General features: G+C 41.0%; 1 protein-coding gene across 11 annotated transcripts in view; it reads right to left on the minus strand.

The window, feature by feature from the left end:
• dst (dystonin) overlaps positions 1–15,156 on the minus strand; it is a 287,668-nt gene that overhangs the window by 78,068 nt on the left and 194,444 nt on the right. For all 11 annotated transcript variants that reach the window (XM_062995876.1, XM_062995886.1, XM_062995883.1 and 8 more), the window contains 11 exons: positions 14,809–15,017; positions 14,281–14,598; positions 14,007–14,173; positions 12,261–12,417; positions 11,101–11,227; positions 10,937–10,981; positions 10,505–10,740; positions 9,186–9,315; positions 8,712–8,911; positions 7,834–8,329; positions 4,313–5,781 (listed from right to left, as the gene is read on the minus strand). In XM_062995876.1, the coding sequence (XP_062851946.1) occupies positions 4,313–5,781; positions 7,834–8,329; positions 8,712–8,911; positions 9,186–9,315; positions 10,505–10,740; positions 10,937–10,981; positions 11,101–11,227; positions 12,261–12,417; positions 14,007–14,173; positions 14,281–14,598; positions 14,809–15,017 (3,554 nt within the window). The remainder of the gene's footprint in view (positions 1–4,312; positions 5,782–7,833; positions 8,330–8,711; positions 8,912–9,185; positions 9,316–10,504; positions 10,741–10,936; positions 10,982–11,100; positions 11,228–12,260; positions 12,418–14,006; positions 14,174–14,280; positions 14,599–14,808; positions 15,018–15,156) is intronic.

Consider the following 15,156-nt stretch of genomic DNA (forward strand, 5'->3'; position numbering starts at 1 on the left):
TGGCCAGCAGTTTAGACAGTTGGGTCATGTACTAAACCTAGAGAGTGGAATTACTATATCTATACTGCAGACTCCACCATCACATTTTAAATTAACATCTACACATGTATTACTGTACTAGCATGATGCTTAGGTTACACTCTGGATCAGAGCCGTTCAACAGGCCAAATGCAGCAGGTCTTAACTTTCTTGGCTTGCCAGTTGGAGGCCAATTAAAAAGAGTTAATAATAATAATAATATAAAGTCACACACTACCATTGAGATCCAGATTCAGAGCGTCCCATACATCATGTATGAAGAGTCACACTATGCTCTATGCAGAACCCTCACCACTCGTCTGAGTTCTTTGACTAGTCGCATCTCTCAGCATCAAGGTGAAACTCCATTTAACCAACCCATCATAGACATGGCCAATTAAGTCATACATCCAGCCAGGTCATTCAAACACTCCACAGTGAGCTAGACTACTGTGCAACCCGAATGCCCTTTTTAATGCATACTAGAATTGTTGCATTGTTTGGGTTTTTCATTCATTTGTTTTATTTGTATGTTTTTACCAATGCTTGATCTTGGTAAAGATTGCAGTGGGTCAAATTTTCCCCAGAATCAATGAGCACAAAAATAGTCCAGACAAGACACCAATCCATTGTGGCGCTTTGTCCATCCCCCCTCAGACATAGCCAGTCATGTCTGTGTGTAGATGCCTGAACAGAACATGGCACCACTGGGAATTTAAACCCTAGATACAAGTGGTTGTCAGCTGTTTATTATTTTGTTTTTTTGTTTTTCTTTCTACAATATTTTGTACTTTTTGCTAGATCTCATAATAAAACAATTGTGATTAATAAAAACACTCATTTTGCTTACTAGGAAAAACTTAGCAAAAACAATGCACAGTATTATTCCTGCCATATACTTAAACATATGTGTATTTAGTAGAACTACAATAAGAAAGGAAGAGAAAGAAAACCAATTGAGAGCACACACACACACACACACACAAAGCCGGCCTTATTAACCCATGTTTATTATGACTGTAACCCCCATGCCAACAAAGCTGAATAGCCCACCTGTTGGGTTTTACAAATGCTCCAATAACTTTGCATGAATACTCTTGTACAACAGGTCAGATGGCTCACAAAGAAATACCGCTTTATTAGACACATCTAACTTGCTCGCTGTATGACAACATGCATGAAATGTTCTATATGGTGCTTGGATCTTTTGAGTCATTACTTTTATAAACATTTACTATTAATTGTTGTTATAGATTTGTTTATATCCTATTTCAAGTTTCCAAGTTCTGTGTTACTTTAATGGAGCATGCATATTAATATCACTATCAAAAGATATTTAGTTTTAGGTTTTTTGAACAGTCCACCAGCGCAAATGGTTTTGTATCATACACCGATCAGGCATAACATTATGACCACCTCCTTGTTTCTACACTCACTGTCCATTTTATCAGCTCCACTTACCATATACAGTGTATCACAAAAGTGAGTACACCCCTCACATTTCTGCAGATATTTAAGTATATCTTTTCATGGGACAACACTGACAAAATGACACTTTGACACAATGAAAAGTAGTCTGTGTGCAGCTTATATAACAGTGTAAATTTATTCTTCCCTCAAAATAACTCAATATACAGCCATTAATGTCTAAACCACCGGCAACAAAAGTGAGTACACCCCTAAGAGACTACACCCCTAAATGTCCAAATTGAGCACTGCTTGTCATTTTCCCTCCAAAATGTGACTCGTTAGTGTTACTAGGTCTCAGGTGTGCATAGGGAGCAGGTGTGTTCAATTTAGTAGTACAGCTCTCACACTCTCTCATACTGGTCACTGAAAGTTCCAACATGGCACCTCATGGCAAAGAACTCTCTGAGGATCTTAAAAGACGAATTGTTGCGCTACATGAAGATGGCCAAGGCTACAAGAAGATTGCCAACACCCTGAAACTGAGCTGCAGCACAGTGGCCAAGATCATCCAGCGTTTTAAAAGAGCAGGGTCCACTCAGAACAGACCTCGCGTTGGTCGTCCAAAGAAGCTGAGTGCACGTGCTCAGCGTCACATCCAACTGCTGTCTTTGAAAGATAGGCGCAGGAGTGCTGTCAGCATTGCTGCAGAGATTGAAAAGGTGGGGGGTCAGCCTGTCAGTGCTCAGACCATACGCCGCACACTACATCAAATTGGTCTGCATGGCTGTCACCCCAGAAGGAAGCCTCTTCTGAAGTCTCTACACAAGAAAGCCCGCAAACAGTTTGCTGAAGACATGTCAACAAAGGACATGGATTACTGGAACCATGTCCTATGGTCTGATGAGACCAAGATTAATTTGTTTGGTTCAGATGGTCTCAAGCATGTGTGGCGGCAATCAGGTGAGGAGTACAAAGATAAGTGTGTCATGCCTACAGTCAAGCATGGTGGTGTTCCAGCATGATAATGACCCCAAACACACCTCTAAGACGACCACTGCTTTATTGAAGAGGCTGAGGGTAAAGGTGATGGACTGGCCAAGCATGTCTCCAGACCTAAACCCAATAGAACATCTTTGGGGCATCCTCAAGCGGAAGGTGGAGGAGCGCAAAGTCTCGAATATCCGCCAGCTCCGTGATGTCGTCATGGAGGAGTGGAAAAGCATTCCAGTGGCAACCTGTGAAGCTCTGGTAAACTCCATGCCCAGGAGAGTTAAGGCAGTTCTGGGAAATAATGGTGGCCACACAAAATATTGACACTTCAGGAACTTTCACTAAGGGGTGTACTCACTTTTGTTGCCGGTGGTTTAGACATTAATGGCTGTATATTGAGTTATTTTGAGGGAAGAATAAATTTACACTGTTATATAAGCTGCACACAGACTACTTTTCATTGTGTCAAAGTGTCATTTTGTCAGTGTTGTCCCATGAAAAGATATACTTAAATATCTGCAGAAATGTGAGGGGTGTACTCACTTTTGTGATACACTGTAGAAGCACTTTGTAGTTCTACAATTACTGACTGTAGTCCATCTATTTCTCTACATACTTTTTTAGCCTGCTTTCACTCTGTTCTTCAATGGTCAGGACCCCCACAGGACCAGCACAGAACAGGTATTATTTGGGTGGTGGATCATTCTCAGCACTGCACTGGAGTTTTTAAGCACCTAGCTGTCACTGCTGGACTGAGAATAGTCCACCAACCAACAATATCCAGCCAACAGCGCCCTGTGGGCAGCGTCCTATGACCACTGATGAAGGTCTTGAAGATGACCAACTCAAACAACAGCAATAGATGAGCGATCGTCTCTGACTTTACATCTACAAGGTGGATTAACCAGGTAGGAGTGTCTAATAGAGTGGACAGTAAGTGGACACGGTATTTAAAAACTCCATCAGCGCTGCTGTGTCTGATCCACTCATACCAGCACAACACACACTAACACACCACCACCATGTAATTGTCACTGCAGTGCTGAGAATGATCCACCACCTAAATAATACCTGCTTTGTGGTGGTCCTGTGGGGGTCCTGACAATTGAAGAAGCAGGCTAAAAAAGCATGTAGAAAAACAGATGGACTACAGTCAGTAATTGTAGAACATCAAAGTGCTCCTATATGGTAAGTGGAGCTGATAAAATGGACAGTGAGTGTAGGTGGTTTTAATGTTATGGCTGATTGGCTGAAAATGGCTTAATGCATTAAAACACACTCTATATCCAATATACAGATACACAAATAGTACTTTGGACCTTTTAATTAACAAAAAAAAATGACTAATTCAATTATTCCAAACTGGAAAAACTATGTGAACCTCTGTGGTTATTGAGGGTATGGGATGTCACATAAAAACACTCTTAGGAAACATGTGAAAACCAGGTCCAGATCAAAATACATCACAAGAATTATATAAATATATGAAGCTGTAATAGACTTCAAATGCATTTACGAAAGTATTAATCAATAACCAATAAACATTAATTGTTTAATTAATGCTGTTAGTTAAAAACAGTTTGAAGGCGCTTAACTGCCGCAGTTGTAAATTGCACACATGATTGGCTATGTCTAAGGGGGGAGGATGGTCAAAGCCCTGCAATGGATTGGCACCCTGTCCAGAGTGTACCTGCCTTGCGCCTATTGTTTCCCATTGGGCCTGGACTCGCTACAACCCTGATCAGGATAAGGCCGTTGATGAAAATGAAATAAAAATAAAAGAACATTTGCAGTGCAAACCACCAGACCAATACACTGTCGACCTGTCTTTGTCAAGAGGGTAGAACTGCTAGAACACATTTAAGACAGAGCAACAGCACCCACGCCTTCTTACCTTAAAAGCCTCCAGCTGTTGGTTAATAACATCTGTCTCCAAACCAACTGGTTCCTGGGATTCCTCTTGCTCTTCTGCTGTGCCCATCTTCTTTGTGAAGGTCTGAAGCTTGTTGTAGAACTCCTCCAGATGTTTAAGAGTTTCTTCTACCTGCTCTTTCCTCCCGATGGCCCGGTCCATCAACTTTCCACTTTGCTTACTCAGCGCCTCTAGGTCTCTCTTCAAGCCCAACAGATCTGGTGAGGCTTCGGATTTGAGCATCCTCTTGCAGTTGTCACTAGCACTGGCTGTGTTCGACATCAGATCCTGGAGTTTTGTCACAAAACTTTGAATAGTTTCTTGTTGATCTTGTAAGGTTTTTAGGTCTCTTCCAACAGGGACCATACTGTCCAACTCATCATCCAGGTCTGCAAAGCTTGTGAACATCTGCCGAATGGTGTCCTGGAACTGTCCGATACCGTGCAGTTTGTTCTCCAGTTGAGAGCATTGTTCTTCAGTTTCTTTGCTAATGGAGCTGTGTTCTTTCTCCAGACTGTCCGCCTGAAGGAGGAGATCTGTGACCCCTTCAGCTTCAGGTACATCCACCACCAAGCTTTGAGCTATACTTTTAATGTGCTCTATTTGAGTCTGAACCCCTTCTAAACTTTTCTGCTGAGCCTTCATGTTGGTTAGGTTCTTGTTACTATAAGCCTGGACACCTAGTCCAGACTGACCTTCTAGTTGCTTTTTGGCACCTTCAAGTTGTCCTGTGAGCTCTTTTTGTGTGTCACTAAAGTCTTTCAGTTTCTGTGAGAGCTTTTCTAGCGATTCCTTCTTAATCTGTAAACCTTCCATCAACTTCTCCATGTTCTTCCCTATAACCATCTTCTCTTCCTTTACAGCATCAACATCTGCTGTGGCCACCTCAAGTAAGCTGTCTGCAGCTGCATTTAACAGCTCCATCTGACCCCTGTGTTTGTCCACGTCTTTTTGGATGGCTTTTACTTGTGAGAGGGAGTTCTCAACTTCTACAGAATTCACACTGAGCGTAGCCATCTTCTCCCTGTCATCACACTCCTGTAGCCAAGAGCTCAAGCTCTCTGCATGCTCTCTGAATTTCTTCGCCCGACCCATAGCAATATTAAGCTTCTCAGCTTGCTCTGCTTCACCGCTCTTTACTGTTTCCCAGTTAGACTTGAGAGCCGAGAGCTGTCCTTGTAGGGCCAATTTTTCTGCTCCGTCTGTCTTCTGTAGGAGAGCTTCTCCTTCCCTCATAATGGTGTTGTACGGCCCTTCCTGTTCACTAATAGCCCTGTGGACAGAACTGTGCTCCTCCAAGCTCTTACGTAGAGCATCCTCTTTGGCAGAGATAGGCTTGGTCACAGTCTGCTCCTGAAGCTTTTGGTCCAGCCAGCTTTGGAAGTCTTTAGATCCCTGATGGAATTCTCGTGAGCAGGCAAATGTGGAAGTGAGCTGCTGGATCTGCTTTGCTGGTAAACACAAAATCAAAACCAAATCTGTTAATATACACAAATTAGTATCGTAACCTAACAGGCTTCTGCCACTACCATGGCCAACCTTGGGTAATGCCCTTTCCTGTATAAGCATGACTGTGCCCCTGCGCAAGGTCCATAAAGACTTGATTTAGTGAAATTAGTGTCTGGAAACTTCATTGGCCTGCACAGAGCCCTGGCCTTAACCCCTTTGTAATAAACACTTTTGGGATGAATTGGAACATCATTTGCAAGCCAGTCCTGCTTGTCCAACCAGACCACACAAATGCACTTACATTTACATTTGTGGGGGAAGTACAATTATGACTGAATACAATTCAAGCAACTGAGTGTTAAGGACCTTGCTCGAGAACTGTGTTAACAAGTGTAAAATCAAACCTACTGCAGCCATGACCAGGGTAAAGCATTATAATTAAAATAAACCTTTTGGCCCAGGCCTAGGACACCTAGCGGGCACAATTGGCAGTGCCTGCAAGCAGACACAAATTGGTCACCGTGTCTGCTGGGTGGGGAAATGACCGGACCAAGTGGGTAAGGTCTTCAAACGCTGTGCAAAGACCCTGGTTAGCAGGCCGAGGTGCCTGTGTATAAGCACGGGCATAAAAGAAGGGGTCTGCTAGGACTGCACACATGTTGAAGGGCATGTGAGCAGAAGTATACCCTCCTCGAACGCAATCAGGGATCCACAGCAGCGGAGTCCTATGTATTTGTTTTTTTTTTCTTCCGGTCTGACTTTCTGAATCCTTCTCAGTCAGTTTAATTGGTTCTGTTTGTGGTTTGTTTAGTTGGCAGTTCGGATTAACCTATCTGCACAACTTCTCCAGCTGGCCTTTTTGCTGGCATACGTTTGTTATGTTAATTGGGAACTCAGTCAAAGGGTATTACAGCTTTTCTGTGTGTTGCCGGCATTCCATTGCAAAGCTGTAAATGGAGTAGTCTAGTAGTGTGAATAATTAGTGTAATAGTGTGTGTTTATTAGAATTTTAACAATGTGTTTTACACTTTGGCATTTTGACATTTATGATAGAACAGGTAGTTACAGGTTACACATGATTCAATAGTTCAAGTTCAATTTCAAACCGTCACAGCCAATTTTGTAGCTCCAATTCACCTCACTTGCATGTCTTTGGACTGTGGGAGGAAATGCAGACACGAGGAGAACATGCAAACTCCACACAGAAAGGACCCAGACCACTCCACCAGTGAATTTAACCCAGGATCTTCTTGCTGTGAGGCAACAGCGCTACCCACCAAGCCACTGTGCCCCCCCAGTGTAGAAGACTGAATAGTTAAACTAGTTTAGTAGTCTAGTAATCTGAATAGTAAAACTAATATAGTAGTGTAGCAGTCTGAATAGTAAAACTTGTGTGAGTCTAGTAATCTGATTAGTAAACTGAACAGTTGAACTAGTTTAGTAATCTAGTAATCTGAATAGTAAAACTAATATAGTAGTGTAGCAGTCTGAATAGTAAAACATGTGTGAGTCTAGTAATCTGATTAGTAAACTGAACAGTTGAACTAGTTTAGTAATCTAGTAATCTGAATAGTAAAACTAATGTAGTAGTGTAGCAGTCTGCATAGTAAAACTAGTGTGAGTCTAGTAATCTGATTAGTAAACTGAACAGTTGAACTAGTTTAGTAATCTAGTAATCTGAATAGTAAAACTAATGTAGTAGTGTAGTAGTCTGAATAGCTAAACTAGTGTGAGTCTAGTAATCTGAATAGTAAAACTAGTGTGAGTGTAGTAATCTGAATAGTAAAACTAATGTAGTAGTGTAGTAGTCTGAATAGTTAAACTAGTGTGAGTCTAGTAATCTGAATAGTTAAACTAGTGTGAGTCTAGTAATCTGAATAGTAAGCTGAATAGTTAAACTAGTTTAGTAGTCTAATAATCTGAAAAGCTATACTAATGTAGTAGAGTAGTAGTCTGAACAGTTAAATAAGTGCAGTAGTCTGAATAATTAAACATGATGTAAATAAAAACAAGGTGTTTTTAAAAAAGAGTGGTAAACATATGATGCAACAAACCTGCTTTGTCTTCAAGAAGCTTGAAGGGTTTGGAGACGCTTTCCAGCTGTCCTGTGAGGTTGGCTCGGAGGTATTCCTCAGTCACTAAAGCTGAAAGTTCAGAGCACAGATCTTCAGCCTCTTTCAGCCTCTTCCTTTCTTCACAGAGCTGAGCGAGGACTGCATTGGTTTCTTCCAGCTGCTTCTTGACTGCATCAGGCTGTGTGCTGAGAGCAGACTGACCATTGAGCTGAGACTCCAGGTTCACCGCACTCTCTTCTAGGTGCCGCAGAATATCCTGGAATTGTTTAGTCTTACCCACGGCCTGCTCAATGAGAGCATCACGTTGAGACAGCTGGCTTGTCAGGCTCTGCCACTTCTGGGCAATAGCAGCCAGTTGTTCATTCACATTCTTGATTGTTGGGTCCTCGTTTCCGGATGCAGCAGCAATAGACATGGCTGCTTCAGTTAGCTGTTCATACTGAGTCTTCCGGCCTTCAAACTCATTTAGAAGAATCTAGAAAACAATTATTTTAAATATATTATGGCTACACATCATGTGCATGTGCTTTTAAAGTACTAATGAATTCATTTTTCAAGTAAACATTTTAAATGAGTAGTTAATAAGCTGATGAGTTAAATCAAATGTGTTAAATAAGGTCAATGCTAATGATAAACACTGCAGTACTGTGGCCCGTCAAGGCTAAAGATTGGCACCTCTGCTTTAACCAAACTAAACACCTATCAAGCACATAGCTTGAGCTGGCAAGGAATGATTTTCTGAAGTTTACAGAGAATGTAACCCAAACCGGATTTCAGTAGATATTACATACACAACCTAGAATGGCCGGTCCATATGTTACTACTACTATCCACTTTAGAAGTAGTTTCCCCAGTACCTGGACTTGCTGCCTCTGAGTGTTGAGCATATTGGGGTCCATGGACAGTGGCCCTAGCACGCTCATCATTAGCTCTTTCTCTTGCAGCCACTGTGCAAGCTGTGGTTGGGTTGTCTGGAAGAGCTCCAGCATACGAGATGACTCTTCCAAGTGCTGCTTCCTGTTCTCCACAGACCCCTTGACGTCTTCCCATCCTGCGTCTGTAACATGGAGCACAGCACAGATTAAATACTCAAACACTTCTACACACCTGAGCTGTTAGTATAGTGGTAAAATAATTTATATGATAATTCAAGGTTGGAAATCCAGACAGTACTCCAAAACACAGCACTGTCAAACCAAACAGGAGGGCAACATCATGACCACTTGTCTATCAGATTTCTGGTGAATTAGCGCCTGGCCAGCACGTGGGGAGCTGTAGAATTTAAAGTGAAATAGAGTAATGCTTTAAAATAAGGTAATTGAGGTTCCTACCTATTTGATTCAACATGTGCTTCCACTTGGCAGCTTCGGGTGAATCGGGGTTTTCCGCTATCAGGTTGAGCAGCTTTTCTCTCAGTTGCTGGTGCTGCTGTTCCTTCTGGTGCATTTTTTCCTCATATGACTGTGTGACAAGAGTCATTGTTTAGTCAATTTACTGTCCACATAAACAACCATAACTGTTTTTTATATTCTTTATATTTCAATTCATACAATAAACACAAATTACATATATAGTCAAAAGTATGTGGATACCAGACCATGATCTAAGATTGCTGGACATCTCATTCCAAAACCATAGACGTTAATATGAAGATACCCCCATACTGTGCCTGTGCCCCCATACTGAATTTGTGCCCCTTCAGTCAAAAGATCATTTGTGAGGTCAAGTACTGATATTGGACAGAAAACAACCTGCCCATTTAGTTTAAACAGGCTGCATTGTAGTATTGTAAAAATCCAATTTACAAACATACTATAAGCAGGTTTCAGAAGGTCAGTGGCAGTGGTACTGTCAAGGTCAGTGGTAGCTCAGCTCAGATACTATACTAGTAAGCTAAATGTCCTGTGTTTATACCAATCAGGCATAACATTATGACCACCTTCCTAATATTGTGTTGGTCCACCTTTTGCTGCCAAAACAGCCTTGACACCTTTCTATCAGAACCAGCATTAACTTCTTCAACAATTAGAGCTACAGTAGCTCGTCTGTTGGATCAAACCACACAGGCCAGCTTTCACTCCTTACATGCATCAATGAGCCTTTGCCGCCCATGACCCTGTCGCCGGTTTACCACTGTTCCTTCCTTGGACCACTTTTGATAGATACTGACCGCTGCAGACTGGGAACACCCCACAAGAGCTGCAGTTTTGGAGATGCTCTGACCCAGTCGTCTAGCCATCACAATTCGGCCCTTGTCAAATTGCTGAAATTCTTACGCTTGCCCATTTTTCCTGCTTCTAACACATCAACTATAAGGATAAAATGTTCACTTGCTGCCTAATATATCCCAGCCACTAACAGGTGCCGTGATGAAGAGATAATCAGTGTTATTCACTTTACCTGTCAGTGATCATAATGTTATGCATTGTCGGTATAAGCCCCACCACTGCCAGTTTTCCACTGGTGGGCCTTAACTAGCAAGTGCTTGAATTGTACATGGTCAGAATATAGTGATTTGGACAAAAGCATTTGCTAAATGCTGTAAATGTAAAGTCATTGGGCAGAGTATGCACTCATATGCACTCATAGGACTGCTATTGTATTTTTAATATTTCTTTTTTGCTGGCTCTAAAAACAATCATGCATTCACCTTCTGCTGTTCCATCTGCTTTTTCACTGAGTCTGTTCCTGCTGGGTCTGAGCTCCAAGATGCTGCTGTTTTCTTCATGTCTTCCAGCCACTCTACCATAGACTGAGCCTCATCCTGGGCTCCTTGGAGCTTCTGCAACACAGCGTTCAGCTCTGACTGCCTGGTCTTCAGCAGCTCCTCAAGGCTATTGTAACCCTCATTGATGCCAGACATGTACTGCTGCACCAGCATGAGCTCTGTGGATGGCCAAAGCCCAGAAAAATCTTGTCAACATTTAAACAGCAACATTACATACATGAATCATATTCTGATTTATGGATTTATTCAAGAGCATGATTGGATGAAAATTCTAAGCAAGACACTATTCATTTGTTTTGTCATTATACTTTTCTAGTTGTCTGGAAGGGATAATATGAGAGTGTGATGCTTTACCTTTGTTGGTTAGATATGTATCTCCACCATTATTCACTGTTGAACCTAAAGCAAAAAGGGAACACATCCTTAAAACCTATTTTAAATCACTGTCAGTAAATTGCATTGTTTTTGACAGAGCAATGCACTACAAGCCTGCTCATAACAATCCTTCTTGTCAATACCTGATTTGTGATGCATTCTGGCTTTGGCTGGGGATGTCAAAACACTGATTAGGGTACACAGTGCAGAACCTTTGTTATTTATATCTTGAACAGCAGGAGCTTTGGCAGTCCATTCCTCTATCATGCCCTGTAAAGAAGGAACGAAATCTAGCTGGTAAAACAGTGCAAACACTTCATATGCCAAATATATAAGGATTCTTGTTAAAATACTACTAAGACAAAGGCTGCTTGCTTTTGAAGTTATCAAGAATATCAGATGCATTTTGTAGGCAAAATGTCAAAACTATACTAGAATAATGCCTTTAGTTGTCATATATACATAAACAGGTGTACAGTACAATGAAATGCTTTTTAGTTTGGAATCTGGGTTCAGAGTGCAGGGTCAGCCATTGTATGGCACCCCTGGTGCAACTAAAGGGCCCAACAGTGGCTGCATAGGAGAGCCTGGATTGGAATTGACAATTTTCTGATTGCTAGCTCAAAGCTCTACCCACTTGGCTACAGGGATGTATTTTAATTGATCAATGACTGGTTAAAAGTTAGCCATTAACCGACAAGCTTAATGTGACAGAAATATAGAACAGTAACAGGAGCATGAATAGCAGAACTAGTTCAGCATTCAGAATGTACATTTTATACAATGTCTTATTGCTCAACAACCTATTACCAAAATGAGTAAGTACTGATACCAGTGTAACGCTGTGATTTTCATTTCCAACAGTCATTTTATGAACTGTGCCTAAAATAATGACTTTTACAGTGTGCTGCTATAAAGCAAATGGTTAAATAAATGTTTGAGAGAATTATTTAAAAAAAACACTGTAGATGGAATTGAAGATGAATAAAACAAACTATAGGACATGGGTTGTAGAGGTGCCCTGACATAAATGCTCAAACATAAGAGTCTGCTCTTCCTAATGAAGCTCTTTCATGAGCTATGTATTGAATTTTGGCCACTAATCCAAAATTCAGTTTTGTTGCAACTAAAGCTACGTATATGGCAAGTGTGTGCCCTGCAATGTGCAATGCAGAAGTAAGTAAACACTGTGGTAAACACAACAAAAAAAATGCAATTTTTAAGTATCTCCTTGGCATATTTGTGTAAAAGAAAGGCTTGGCTGCATAAAAGAAAAAGGCAAGGTCTAAGCGGTCTCACTTACATTGATTTGTTGCAGGTCTTTTCTCAGTCCCTGTTCACTGTAGTTGGGTTGAACCACAGGCACTTGTTTTTTAGTCTCATCCAGCCACTTCATTAGCATCCCTGCTGTTTCTTTGAACTCACCCAGCTGGTCCTGGCATGATGACACCTCCTGTTCTCTGTAATAGCCAGCATCCATACACACATACTGTTAAATTTTCGTGATACAACAATATCCTCTCTAATGAGGCTAAACATGTTTTTAACACAATTAAATCATTACTATGCAATATACACTGTGATAAATAAGGAAGCCATTATACACTATACAGCCAACAGTCATCAACTTCAAAACCATGGGCATTAATATGAAAAGGAAAACACAAAACACTGTGGTTTTTTAAAATGACCTTTTGTCTTTGGTAGAATGTTGTAACTGCCAAAGGTGGCTCAGTCAGGTACTATACAAGAGCAGTATTTTTTATAATTGTAAATAATCGTTTCTATTTTAATTATTAACTGACAAAAGTGTCTAAATAAAATTCTGTTAAACTAATAGATATAATGTCAGATTGTAGCAAACATTAAAGTAACTTCGGGTTGAATATTTTTTTCAGTACACTATATACTTATAAAATCATACTTATAATACAAATCTCATTGCTGAAAATATTAGGACATTTTGTGAAAAACAATAAAAAATGACAATTACTGTTTTGGCTGATCAACTTAATTGTATTTTGTAAATATAAACAAATTATGAATTTTATACCTGCACACTCAAAAAAAAAAGTTGAGAGGGGGTTCAATCTTTATAGAATATTCAATATTCTATTTTAAAACATTTCAGAATAAGCAAGTGAACTGGTAAAAGTTCATTTCTTTTTTTTCTAGTTTATTTATGCATTTTCTCCCTTTTTCTCCCAATTTAGTGTAGTCAATTTGTCTTCCGCTGCTGATTGCAGTCGAGGTGGGTATATGCTGCTCACGCCTCCTCTGACCCATGTGCAGCCCTTTTTCACCCATGCATTCTGCACAGGTGCCTCTCTATCTGCTAATCAGGGTACTTACACAGCGTTTGAAGACCGGTGGCAATGCCGAGTTTCAAACCAAGGAGTTCAGAATCTCGGCACTGGTGTGCTAGCAGAATATCCCGCTGCGCCACCTAAGCGCCCAAAAGTTAATTTCTTAATGCAAGACTGCGAATAATTTAGGTCCATATACCATATGTAATATAATGAAAATATTCAGATAAAGATTTTCGTTAATTTAGCAAGACAATGCCAGGCCTCATTCTGCATGCACTACAACAGTGTGGCTTTGTAGTTTGGCAGAGTAACTGTTCTTGATTGGCCTGCCTATCGTAGCTTTTCAATGGGCGCAAGGCACACAGTAACACCCTGGACGGGGCGCCAGTCAATCGCAGGGCAGACACACACACACTCACCCATTCACTTATAGGGCAATTCAGTGTCTCCAATTAACCTTGACTGCATGTTTTTGGACTGTAGGAGGAAACCGGAGCACCTGGAGGAAAACCACACAGGCACGGGGAGAACATGCAAACTGCACAGAAAAGACCCGGACCGCCCCGCCTGGGGATCAAACCCAGGACCTTCTTGATGTGAGGCGACAGTGCTACCCACCGAGCCACCCAAGATTAAATTAGCTAATAAAAAATTCTTTACAAAATGTCCCAACTTTTCCAGAAATTTGGTTTTACATGATATGCAAGTTAACAGATGCAACTTCATAAAAACATACTTACTTCTCCTTAAGTGTGTCTTTAAAAGTATTAAACGTGTTCGACAGGTTTGCCATTTTGCCCTGAATTAAAGCAATGCTTCCCTCTTCTGCTAGCTTGGAGAGCTCCTTTGATAGTGACCGCAGTGTCTCCATGTCCTTCGCATGTTCAGCCATCTCTGCATTAGTATCCTACAAACCCAGATTTGTAATATTTTTAAGCAAATCTAATTATCCATAATTACACACACTGTAAAAAACATTAAAGTTAAGTAATGAATAAACAGCTTTATGGGTACCTGCACCTGCTCGAGGAGCTCATTTACATTTTTTCCAGGTCCATCAGCCTCACTGAGAGCTTGTGAGTGTTTCAGTACAAACTCCTGAACTTTCTCTGATGTCTTCTCAAACTGTTCAACCTTGTCTTTAAGCTGTTCCATCCGACAGACCTTCTGCTTATGCTTCTCACAGGCAGCATCAAAGCGCTGTGACAGTTCCTCAGTAGCGTTCTGGAGAAGAGTCGCTGCAGCCGGCTCTGCAGTCTCAACAAACTTCTTTACCTTGGCCTTCATGGTGAATATACTACTCTGCCTGCTGGACAAATCCTGCTCCAGAGCCTGTGAATAAGCATGTAAGGGTTTATCATAAGCACTTGATAATCTGTGACTAGATGTGCTTATCCTGAGCATGATGAACACATTTTGTACAGGCATTACTGTTTCCATTATAGCAAAGGTTCCACTCATAACTATTATGTGAATTTTGAATCTAGACGAGTCAGAAAGTTAGCTTTGAAAGTCCAACTTCGTGAGGAACAAGTTACGTACTGCTTCCTTGCTAAGTGCATCAGCGATGGCGTCTGACTCAAGGGCTATTTGTGTTTTCTCCTCAACACTCTTCTCCACCTTCTCCATCCAGTTCATCATCTCATCCAGACCGTCCTGTACACTCAGTGAGCGTGTTAGTGTCACCTGCAGCTTCTCATTCCGGTCACTCACAGATTTAGACAAATTGTCATACCTTTCCACAATATCATCTGAAAACAGACAGTAGATGAATTATAAGTATTCCAGGCAATCATAGTATATTAATCCACATTTTTAAAGAGTAGCCAAGCTCATTTTATGTGCAATTCATGGCCAAAATTCTTTCTGTGGATACTGACCTACATAACC

This window comes from Trichomycterus rosablanca, chromosome 5, assembly GCF_030014385.1.
Source record: "Trichomycterus rosablanca isolate fTriRos1 chromosome 5, fTriRos1.hap1, whole genome shotgun sequence".
NCBI classification, from domain to species: domain Eukaryota; kingdom Metazoa; phylum Chordata; class Actinopteri; order Siluriformes; family Trichomycteridae; genus Trichomycterus; species Trichomycterus rosablanca.